General features: G+C 38.0%; 1 protein-coding gene across 1 annotated transcript in view; it reads right to left on the bottom strand.

Annotated features, from left to right (window-relative positions):
• LOC149297769 (neuronal acetylcholine receptor subunit alpha-7-like) overlaps positions 1-12,444 on the bottom strand; it is an 89,301-nt gene that overhangs the window by 19,528 nt on the left and 57,329 nt on the right. The window contains exons 3-4 of the mRNA XM_089488263.1: positions 7,583-7,627; positions 5,597-5,706 (exon numbers count right to left, since the gene is read on the bottom strand). Coding sequence (XP_089344389.1) covers positions 5,597-5,706; positions 7,583-7,627 — 155 coding nt within the window. The remainder of the gene's footprint in view (positions 1-5,596; positions 5,707-7,582; positions 7,628-12,444) is intronic.

The raw sequence follows: 12,444 nt of genomic DNA on the forward strand, positions 1-12,444 counted from the left end.
CACAACTGTTCTAGCACTGCATCATCCAATGAATACCTCATCCCAGATACATTATTATTATTATTTTTTTTATGCACACAGTTCATGGTGCAAAGTGGTCTGCCAGTATGTTTATGTAAAAGGTCCTCTCTTAAGGGGGAAGGACTGTGAAACCAACAGGAATAACGAAATTAGTCCTTACAACTAAATTGGGTTTCACTCTGAAGATCCCAACCGCCATTCAAGTTTCTGTGATTAATCCTTTGTGATAAAATATGCAGATTAAAATAAGAGTAAATAACACAATACCTTTACTTTTCTGGGCCTAGAAAGTTTTGTCCTCTGAAGTGATTACAAATTCAGGAGGGCGTTTTATCTCTGGATAAGTAACCATTAAATAAATCAATTTATTTCTACAGTAAGTACAGTGCACACCGACACCCAGACAGCCTCTGCCACACTGAAGCATAAAACATGTATGTTCTACACTGCTTTGCCATGAACTCCCCCTGTCATTAATCCCCTTATGTATTGATGCCCCAGCCAGGTCCCCCTTTAGTATTAATTACTGTCTTCCCCTCACAACACAACCTTGGGTATTGCCCCCTTTGTGCATTTATTACCCCCACCATTGATTTATGTGATACCCCAGCTAACCCCCTCCCTTGATGCCCCTAACACTTTTGTGAAGCACACTTGTCTATTATTGATGCCCCCCACTGCCATGTGTATTACCCCCCAGCCAACCCCTCCTTTTGTATTATTTAATTTTAAAATTTAATGAAGGCAAACCCCCCTCCCTTGAATATGGGTCTGCTTTCCCCTTTAACCCATAACTATATTTTGGTAATACTACCGGTACTTTTTGTTTTTTTTTTGTCCTGCTCTCTTGATCTCCTTGACGACGTGACAATCCTTCTGTAAGGAACACTTACTTCTGTGAGGCTAAGCCCGCCCCCTTGAGTGTCACCGCACCGCGCCGCCCAATGGCCGTGCCGCAGCTCTTCGACCCTCCCCACAACACGTTCCACACAGCCGCCGTGCTGCTGCAGCGTAAGACAGCCGCTGAGCGGCTGCAAGCAAAATTCAAAGCGGCCACTTCGCGGCCATCACGCAATGTGCCGCCCAATGGCCTTTGTCCCACCCCTTTTGTGGGGTGGGACGAAGAGCAGCGGCAAGGCCATTGGTGTGCACACCAGCCATTTTCATTTCATTAGTAGCCGGTGGAGGCGGACTGGCGGTCGCGCAATGGCCGCTTTGAACTTTCCTAGCAGCCGCTCAGCGGCTGTCTTTACGCTGCAGCCGCTCACCACAGCGGCTGTGTTGAACGTGTTGTGGGGTGGGACAAAGAGATGTGGCACCGTCAGCCCTCCTCCACCGGCCACTGATGAAATTAAAGAGGTTGGTGTGCGCGCAACGCGCCGCCCAATGGCCTTCGTCCCACCCCTTTTGTGGGGTGGGACAAAGAGCAGAGGAAAGGCCATTGGGTGGCGAGTTGTGTGCACACCAACCGCTTTAATTTCATCAGTGGCCAGTGGAGGCGGACTGGCGGCCGCGCAATGGCCGCTTTGAAGCTTCCTCGCAGCCGCTTAGCGGCTGTCTTACGATTTTACAACACTTACGGCCGCACGATCCGGCGGAGCAGCCCACGGACAGCCCGGCCCACCGGGAAATTTCCCGGTATCCCGGTGGGCCAGTCCGGCCCTGGTTGTGGTTTAAAAATATGTTATGGTAATTGAATCATCTTTTCTCTCGGAAAGCACAGAGAAATCAAACAGAGAAAGTAGTATTTATTTGCTTTTATGAGAGAAGAACAAGAACAGACATTTTAGTATCACACTGAAAAAAGTTAATGAAATAAAGAGGTTGGCAAATCAGACTAAAACACAGATACCTAGACACTCAACCGGATCTGTATGTGTACCTGCCATACTATCTCTTTAATAACAATCCCAAAGGATAGCAGTTATGATAATGCCCAGTGATGTTTTTCCTTGCTATACAGTCATGGGCACAGAATGAGGTATGGTAGGGCAGATGGGGTTAAACAACTAAACTGAAAAGAACTTCCTTCCCTCATGTTCATTTTTCCTTCATTGTGCCGATTACTACATCTCAATTATTACAGTATGTCACTTAATTCCAGCTAATTCATGCCATTTATTACATCACTTCATTTATTTCTTATAGATACTGGCTTTTCATTCATTTTATCTAGAAGGAGGACGGTGTGCCTTCACTAAAACTAGGTGTAGGCTGATGTGCCATCACTAATTCTAAGCTGATGTGCCTTTGCAAATACTACAAGGAGGATGATGTGCCTTTGCAAATACTACAAGGAGGATGATGTGCCTTTGCAAATACTACAAGGAGGATGATGTGCCTTTGCAAATACTACAAGGAGGATGATGTGCCTTTGTTAATACTAGGAGGAGGCTGATATGCCTTGAACATGATGAACATGAGGATGCGCTGTTTTTGAAGCTGAGGAAGTCACAGAACGAAACACGTCCTTCACTTGGCGCCAGCCTGGCCAGGCATAACTTACTCAACAGTGAGTTTTAAACCTTTTATCTATTGCTGATTGTCTTTATTTTAGTCTTGGATTTCTTTGGATATACATATCCCAGTAGTTACATCTCTGTACACATTGTTTATTTTTGTTTGTCTATATTGTTTTGATCTAAATGTATTTTTAATATGTTTTTTCTATAATAAAATATAAATATTTTCATATATTGATTGAGCGCTGTCTTCTTTTAGTTTATTCCTTGTCATTATAGGTTTTTCCTAACCAAGTGGAACTCCATATCTCTTCAGGACTAGCTGCTTTCTTTGCAAATATCTACATATAGAATACTATCTACAATTTTTTCCTCACACTAGTCCCACTGATAGAGATAAGATTGGTAATTATCACTTGATTTCACTACTTATTTTTGAATAATAGTGGGTTTTTCACACTTGATTCACATATTTTTATATAATTTAATATATATGAGCAATGTCAGCGCTGTATTTTTTTTTGTTCTGTGTGTATATATATATATATATATATATATATATATATATATATATATATATATATATATATATATATATATATATATATATATATATATATTAAACAAGCACAGAAGGCTGGTGTCTTATATTTTTAAGGACTCGCAAAGGACATTGTTTTGAATATATGTGTATGCTACAGGAATTGATAATAGAAATAGTCAAACTGTTTATTTACATTATTATGTTATTTGCTTTGGTTTTTAAAATTGTTCTTGCATGCTTTTTAGCTTTCTAAATAACAGTAATCAAAAATCTGTTTTTGTGTTTAACAAAGATTCAGTCATTCACACAAAAATGTCTTTAATGTCTACAATAGATTGGGGACAGTTGTTTGAATGCGCACTTGCTGGTAAACAAAGTATTGTACTGATAATTGTTAACATTCCAGAGATGGTACCTATTAATGAGCTTTACATCGGCATTGACAAATGATATCTGAGCATCCCAATAGATTTTTTAAGCGGTATATATATTTACAGCATTAATAATGTCTGCAGTATATTTTTTATCTATTCTATGTTATTTTAATAGACAAAATTAGCTTTTCTTTCAAAAACAAGGATTTTTTTTAATGACCCCAAATGTTTTAACGGTCAGGTGTCTACATACTTTTGGTTATAAGGTGTTTCAGGTTTCTTGATTCACAATATAATTACACTAATGGACAGCTATTACCCAGATGCTTCATGTGCCTTACAGAGTATTTCTAAAGTGTATAGTGCAGTGTCATGATGCCTTCCTTGCATGAGAAAGACTTCTGAGGCGACGTTAGATACCCTTTTGTAGATGTTGGATGCCAAGACATTGGTAAGTATAAAAGTGTTCTTGTTGCAAAAGTAATGTTTTACTTACACTGGGGAGTAATCTATTGCTGTAAAGAAAATAATTTTGCTTCAATTACTCCTATTCTCCTAATGAAATAAAACTTCTCTTTATTCATGTTCCCTAGTATTGATGTCACTATTAATTATATGCCGAATTAAATATATTTTGCATCTTTAAATTATCTTCAGCTTGTCTTTACTAAATAACATCTAAATCGTATTTCATCTGATCCGTAAGTACTACAATTACTATAAGACCCATACAGATTTCACATGGCAATGCATAAGTAAATATTCTCTGCATTTTGTTCTCATGCAGCGATCTATGGGAAGCAATAAAGATGATCAGGTCCATCTTTTCCTGTGCACTGAATTGAGAACATAACTCTGCAGGTAAAGAAAGTGACAATTTACTGGTGCTATTTACTCATTAATGTTATCGTGCCAAATTCACTCTGAGAGGTTGCTGTTCTGAGCATAAAGGAGATCACATGACGCTAAGAGCAAGAATGCTTGCTATATCTAATTCAGGCTTATAGTTCATTCATTATTGTTAGTTTTTGATATAAGTTTTTAACTATGCTAGAGAAAAGGAAGTCTGCTGTAAAATTAGAATTCTATCCAACAAAAAAATAATCTATTAAAGTCAGAGACTACTTTTAAGTAGAAAGCTCTTACTAGTTTGAAGCATGCCCACATATTCCCATGAAAAAAGTGCATATTTCAGGGAAGTAAAATATGCTATATACTTACCTGGCTTTAGAAAAATTACATAAATGTACATATTATGTAATTTAAAAAAAATATATATACTATTGGTATTTTTTAAGTTCTCAGCTCTTTTAGCTGCATGATTTAATATCATTGCTGATATACAGACACTGGTTGTGGCAGCAGGCCCAAGGATGTTGCAAAACCAGGCAATCTGGCCCCTTGATGGTCCATTTAGTCTTCTGCAATACCTCTTATAATATTCAATTAAGACTGCAGAAGCAAACTGGCATTTGGGCAATACATCCTGGGAACCTCACATATATAATACTACAGATAAGAAGTAAAACAAAAAGATGAGATTCCAAGTATGGTTGCTTTTGAAAGCTTTTTTCTATTAAAATTTTGATCTTTTTGCCAAAGTTTTTCCCACATGGGTGTTGTAACTTATCCCACATATAATAATCAGTTTCCCCATACTTCTATTTTTGCATCTGCTTATTTAACACCTTTTTATGTACACACCTATTTTGTACACACCTATTAATAAATGCATTCTTGTATTTTTATTGATCCCACCATTGTTTTAGACTTGATAATTCTCTTATATTTTGAATAAATGTAAAAAAAAAAAATTTGTACATATGTAACAACATTTTGCTAGTCAGCTTGCTCCTGTGAAAACCTGCCATTAGGTGATTTGCTGTAATGATTACCAAGGAGAGTGAAATTAGGTTTTCTAAAGTCAAACGCATGTGTTGTTCAATGTAACAGGAATCTCAAATAGTTCCTTATTTTTATATAAGAAATAATCTTTACACCATGTAATATTAATAGAGTAATATTTACTGATCTTGATGTGTATCTTATACAAAAGTCATTGTACAGCACTACAGAATTTGATGGCGCTATATAAAATAATGATAATAAAAGCATCCCTGGCCATTTTGTGATCTCTCCAAAAACCCTTTCCTGCAAATGAACAATAAAGGGTGCCATTTCCATCAAACACGTACCTGTTATATAGCAGGATATCTGGCTTCCAAATCTGTCCATCTGGAAAACGAACATTTTTCACCCCAGGGTATTCAGACATATTCCATTGTAAATAGTAATCTGTCCAGTACTGACATATGAAAAAAAGTGTATTAAAAGCACTTTTCTTGCAACTGTCATTCAAACAGGGACTATTTAGCACACAGAGAATGAAATGAATGAAAGGAGAGGGCTTAGTTACCTTTAAAATACCATTAGGGAGCTTGGGATCTTAGTCAGAGGTCATAATCTAACTGCAGGAAAAAAGCTTATAAATGGCCAATAATACAGTGTCCCTGCATGTTAGATTACACACTGCATAGAACATACAATTGTAATGCCACTGATTGTTTAGAAGACTGGTACAATAACGCTGATTGCATTTCTTTCAAGGAGTATAACGGAAACTGTTCCTTTTGTCAGAAATTTTTTTTCACTGCGGTCATCTAAAAAATGTCAAATTGTGCTTGTGCCTCTTTTCAGAGAAACTGGAAATCATGTTATGTCGCTCTCTTAAAAATGTGTGTTCCTTTGTGTGCTCTTACATGCATTTAGAACAGTGACAGAATGGTGAAAATAACAAGCAATACTAAGTGCATATAAGCTGAAGATGGTATTTGTTATAGGGCAATTGCTCAATACATAAAATATTGTCTAAGTGTAAACATTTCCTTCAGTGTTATTACCTAACCAATCTGCAGAACTGGAATATTGACATTTTATCTGAAATCCTGTGGATCGAGGCAGTTTGCTCATGACCCACCTTAGATAAATGTTACTTAATACTATAGGTTCTGGCCGAGTTTAACCTGATAGATTTGTGGCATGTTTAATCTACAAGGAAAGCAGAGCTGGCCCTTAAATTCCTTGAGAATTAGCCCCAGAGTTCTTTTCTGGCCACCTTGGCCTAAAATCCCTCCGTCTATTATCTACTCTGTAGAGTAGATAATGATTCAGAATGGAGAAATGGAGGTGAGATATAAAAAAGAATGTTAACTTCCAATTTGAAGCAAAACGAGAATGAAATCAAATAATCATGGCACTTCAAGTATAATGCAAAAGTCTATAAATACTTTATTGGCATGAAATAAAAAGGAAATTATACTTGAAATGACCAGCATGTTAAGGTAATTAATTATATATACTGGCTGCAGAAGCAAGATTAGTATAGTTACTGCCTCAATTCTTGAAAAACCTCGGGAGCTTACCTGAGTTGGTCACGAGATCCATCAGGCCAAAGGCATATGATTGATTTATAGTGTCAGCAATATGTCTTTTTTTCACTTCACAAATGACCAAGACAAAATCATGATGTCTTGAACACAATGTACCTAATTCTTTTACTTTGATCTTAGTTTTGTCGATCACCCTTCCTCTAATCATTACTGGTTCTGATATAGTATCGGTGTATATATATATATCTGTGTAATGCTCTGTGACACAGTAAGAAAATGAAAAACCTATTAGTTATATAGTTAGAATTGTTTGGGGCTTTTCTACACCCACAAATATGCCAAAGATGAAAGACCAGATAACATCTTGCTCATTCCAATCTTGCACTCAATCAAAGAAAGGCAATGGTTTGGTCATAATACTATAGATGAAGAGATACTTTTCTTTATCATACACAATAAACGTTCAGGCTTTGAAGATGCTGACTGGCCCTTCTTCTTTGACCGTTTCAGTTGGCCTAAACTCGGCGCATATCATATATGCACATGGCCTGTTTAGAAAGCATTTGCACAGTGGCATACATTGTCTTATTAGCTGCAGTAACCATAAGTAAGGTAATCTAGAGAGTCTGGCATTACTTAAGAGAAAATGAGACAACAAAGTGTATTGATGTCCTATAGTACCAGCTATGCTGATGATTTCTACTGGGTTTTTTTTTTCACTCTTCACAACCATAATAAAACATATATTCAGTGTCCTGTTTTATACTAATCTATAGGAATAAATTATTTTACCATTTGTAGCCAAATATTCGTAGTTAAAACTTGATTCTTTTCATCCTAAAAAAAAAGAGAAAAATGTGTTTAGATAGCAATGCACTTCCCACAATTAAGTTCAATGTATTCTTTTGTTCCACAAGTATATAGATTTCTCCCAAGGCACCAGCCATTTGAACATTTTATTATAACGACAAGTATGTAGGAACACTATTGATGCCTCTGCACAAAAGTGAAGGATTTCTTTCATATGTAAAGTATATTCTGCTACAGCACTTAAATATGTTTACTTATCAGATGAAAAAGTCACTGGCTAAAATGGCAAAAAAGCCAATAGGGTAACATTATTGCATATAATCTGTGGGGACTATACATGTCTACGATCAAGTTAAACCTTCATCTTGAATCAAAATATAATATCTATATGTAAACGTGCCTCTTAAACCTAAACACAAATATCTAAAATGCACATTAATCAATATACAGTCTTAGGAGTACATGGAGAATTCCGAATTTTGAATTTAGTCTATAAACAGTAAACTTTGGGTTCCACTGAATTTATGGACTATGAAGAGCCAAAAGATATGCAAACAACCTGTATCTAAACTACAGCAACACCAAAAAAAGACAAAAACACAATAATTAATTAGCAAAACTTTTATTATAACTTAATAGATCCAGCAAACCATATACCAAAGGGACATATCCCCGCATATCCACCAACCATAATACAATTTGGAAGCCTCAGTCCTTACATAACCTTAAATTTGGTCATGTGTATTCTGCAGAGACCGAAACAGTTACCATAAAATCTTGGAGTATAATATGCACAATTTACCCTGTTTTCAAGAGAACCAGATTATTAAAAACGTTAAACCAGGACTGCATCTGGTCTCCTGTTCCTCACAGTCTACGCACAGGAAAGGTCATTGTATCCCAGCGCTCCATCAACCCCACCACCGGGATATGATAGAGAGGGCTTTGCTCAGTGGTGAGCATAGCCGTTAGCAATTAAACCAGAGATTTTACGGCAACCATCTACATTATTGGCAGAAATAAAATTCTAATGTCTTAATTCATGATTTTATTTTTAAAGCAATAAATAAATAATTAGCATTAAAAAGAGATTTTAATGGAAGTGTTAACATTTTATTGATTTAAGCAAATCCTTGGTGTTCTCAAATTTGATTCCAGTAGGCTACTAACAATTTAAGATAAATGTTTTTAATTTGAAAACACATTGTGTGATAGTTATAAATATGTACAGACTGAAGCATAAAAGGAACTGTATTTACTGTTTTAAAGAAATTGTTCCTAAATATTTTATGTGTCTGGTGACTAGATAATTCACCATGGGACTCTGAAACAACGGGCCAACTCCTGCCCCCTCCATTTGCCAAAAAATATCCAGCATAATATATTAATTAACAAATGTAGTTTGTATATAAGGAATAGACATTAAAAAATAATAGTAAAAAACTAATTAAAACAAAGTAAAGCTCAAGTTAAATAAGAACTCACAAATTATTTTTCTTTGCATAATATAATCATGCCTGGGAACTTGTGGGCTCCGGCTACCCGGAGCCTACCCTTGCGAAACGCGGCCAGGACTGCCCAATGATGTCGGTGGGCTGTCCCTCTGATGTCAGAGGAAACCCCCCCATTTACAGGGGAAATGGGCAAGGAGTGAGTCACGTCAAGACCCAGAGGATTTGGGTGTTGACTCAGAAAAGCCTTTCAAGATGAAAAAGACCTCATTGTGAGGTCGAAACATTGTTTTTTTGTCTCAATAAATCTGCCTGAAGCTGGAACTCTTGAGTGCCTGGACCCTTTATTTACCTTCTGGATTTACTGGGGAGCTGGCCCTTCCTGGCACAGTTAAGCACCTGGAGTGTGCAGATTCCTCGTTCTGGTTATTCATTAACCCCTTAACGACAATTGCCGGTCCTGGCACGACACGGAAAAGCATGTGCTTTACGACAATTGACGTGCCAGGACCGGCACGTCTTTAAACGGGTGCAGAAAGCGATCTGTTTTCGCTTTCTGCACCCAAAAAACGTTGCTGAATGCCTCGACCTCGAGGCATTCAGCAACGCCGCTATCGGAACGAAGGGGCCATCTCTGGCCCCTCCACGGGGCGTCAACATCCGCCATACTTTGTATGGCGGCGGACGCCCGTATTAAAAGCGTTTAGGAGGCGATCGACGATCGCCTCCTAAACTTAAATGGTGTCGCTGGAATGCCTCGATCAGGAGGCATCCAGCGACACCAAACACTTACCTTTCGATGGGCTGTGACCGCTCCGGAGAGCGGTCACAGCCGCAGCTGCCGATGATCTTCGCCATCAAGCAAGATGGCCGCTGCCCTGTAACAGGAACAAACAAATTTTAAAAGTTCGCTAGACAGTCCAGACCATCTAGAGAACTTTGGCTCCACTTGCAGGTTGAATACAGGTACTGCATTCACCATGCAAGTCAATGGAAGCCAGCTTTCTAATCACAGTGTGATTTAGTAAAAATAAATTAAAAAATAAAATAAAATTTATAATAATTAGAAAAAAAATAGTAAAAAACTAGTAAAATGTAAAAATCATTTCCCACTGATGTCACTATCAGGGGAACCTCCAAGTTGAAAAAAAATGTTAAAAAAAATTTTTTAAAAAGAAAAAAAAATATATATATATATAAAAAATATATTTTTGTGAGCAAGTCCTAAAATTAGCATATTAGCTTAAAACAATTCTCGCATGGAAAGAGTTAAAATACTGGCATATTAAATGCCCGTGGGGTGTCTACTTTTAAAAAAGGTATGATTTGATGGGGTAAATTGAATTGGCCGGGTTCAACAACGTCCCAATTAACACCGGGGGAAGGATGGCCACACACCTAATTTCCAATTAGAAAAATGCACACGTACCAAATGTGGCCTTTTAGTTCCCACAAAAATGACACACCCATGCATGTGGGGTATCACTGCACTCAGGAGATGTTGCTGAACACATTATGGGGTGTCGTGTGACAGCGGCATATACCAGGAGCTGTAAATTCATACATAAAGTAGGTGTGTGTGGGAAAAATACACACACAAAAATACTACTGCAAACTTTGAAAACATGCTGGTGGTAAAATGTGTGCATGCAAAGAGTTAAAATACCAGCATTTAAAATACCCTGTGGTGTCTAGTTTTGAAAAATATATGGTTTTGTTGGGCACACTGAAATGGCCCGGCTCAAAGATGTACCAAATAGGGCATGGGCAGTAGATCCCCAAATGCCAAAGTTCAACATTGAAAAATGCGCATGCCCCAAATGTGGCCCTTTTGCCCCCAAACGGCCAGGCAAAATCCTTCATGTGAGGTATCGCTGTACTCAGGAGATGTTGCTGAACACATATTGGGGTGTTTTGTGATAGTGACATATACGAGAACTTTTTAATTCATACCTGAAGTAAAATGTGTGTGGAAAACCAAATGCAAAAAAATGACTACCACAAAGTTTGACAAAAACTGGTGGTAGATATGGTGCATGGAAAGAGTTAAAATACTAGCATTTGGAATACCCTGGGCTGTCTAGTTTTCAAAAATATATGATTTGATGGGGTAAATTGCATTGGCCGGGTTCAAAGATACCCGAAATGGCACATGAGGGGAAGAATTACCAGATTTGGAAAAAATGGCTTTGAAATAGCAAAACGCTACCTGTACTTATTGCCCCATAATGGGTAGAAAAAAGCAAAAAAACATAAAAACATTGGGTATTTCTAAACTCAGGACAAATAGTAGAATCCATTTAGCAGGTTTTTTCATTACCTTTTATAGATGAGTAAAAGATTTTTCAACTAAAAGTTAGAAAGTCATTTTTTTCTAAATTTTTCACCATATTTTATACTTTTTTTAGTAGTAAATAATATGATACAATCAAAACAATGTCATCTAAAGAAAGCCCTTCTTGTCCTGAAAAAAACAATATCTAATGTGTGTGGGTTCAGTAAACGGGAAAGAAGAAAATTACAACTAAACACGAGCAGCGCAGAAATGTTAAAACGGCCATTGTCACGAAGGGTACAAAAAGTAAAATCAGCCTTTGTCACGAAGGGGTTAAATATATATAGACAAACATAGCTTACTAGGTAGGCTTCAATAAAAGTTTGTATCAATTCACAGTAGGATAGCCAGTGCAAGAAACAGGTTAGGTAGGCTGGACTGGTAAGCTTAGAACAGACCAGCAGGCAGCAAAAAGAAAGGGCTGCCCCAATACTATGTTAATAATCTCCTGGTAAATATAATGTATCTGTGTATTAGATGCTTCCTCTGGATTTTGGCAATTGAAGTAGGATGAAGACAGTTCAAAGTTGTGTACGTTCAACTCACCATATGCCAGATACAGATTACAAAACTATTCACATGCTACATGAGCACATTGAAGGTATGGACACATCCATGGACAGGCCCAGACTGGCCATCGGGCACACCGGGCATTTTCCCGGTGGGCCGGGCGGCCCAGGGCCGGATTGACGTAGGGGCTGATGGAGCTGCAGCTCCAGGCCCCTACCTTAAAATAGGCTCAGTCAGGACCGGACTGACTGGGCCTATGCGGCCGCATTAACGCAGGGCATAAGGGGCACCTGCCCCTTAAGCCCGCAGCAACTGCGACCGGGTCCGCCACCAGGGCCGGCCTTAGGGGTGTGCGGCCGCACAGGGCTTAAATTAAAACATCGGGGTTTTTTGTTAACTTTATTTAAAATCCTTCATGTTAAATAAAGTTTGTTTAACTTTATTTAACAACAAAAAACCCCGATGTTTTAATTTAAGCCCTGTGCGGCCGCGCACCCCTAAGGCCGGCCCTAGTGGCGGACCCAGTCACAGTTGCTGCTTACTCCGGC

This window comes from Sceloporus occidentalis, unplaced genomic scaffold (assembly GCF_023333645.1).
Source record: "Sceloporus occidentalis isolate IW3139 unplaced genomic scaffold, rSceOcc1.0.p SCAF_37, whole genome shotgun sequence".
Taxonomy (NCBI): domain Eukaryota; kingdom Metazoa; phylum Chordata; class Lepidosauria; order Squamata; family Phrynosomatidae; genus Sceloporus; species Sceloporus occidentalis.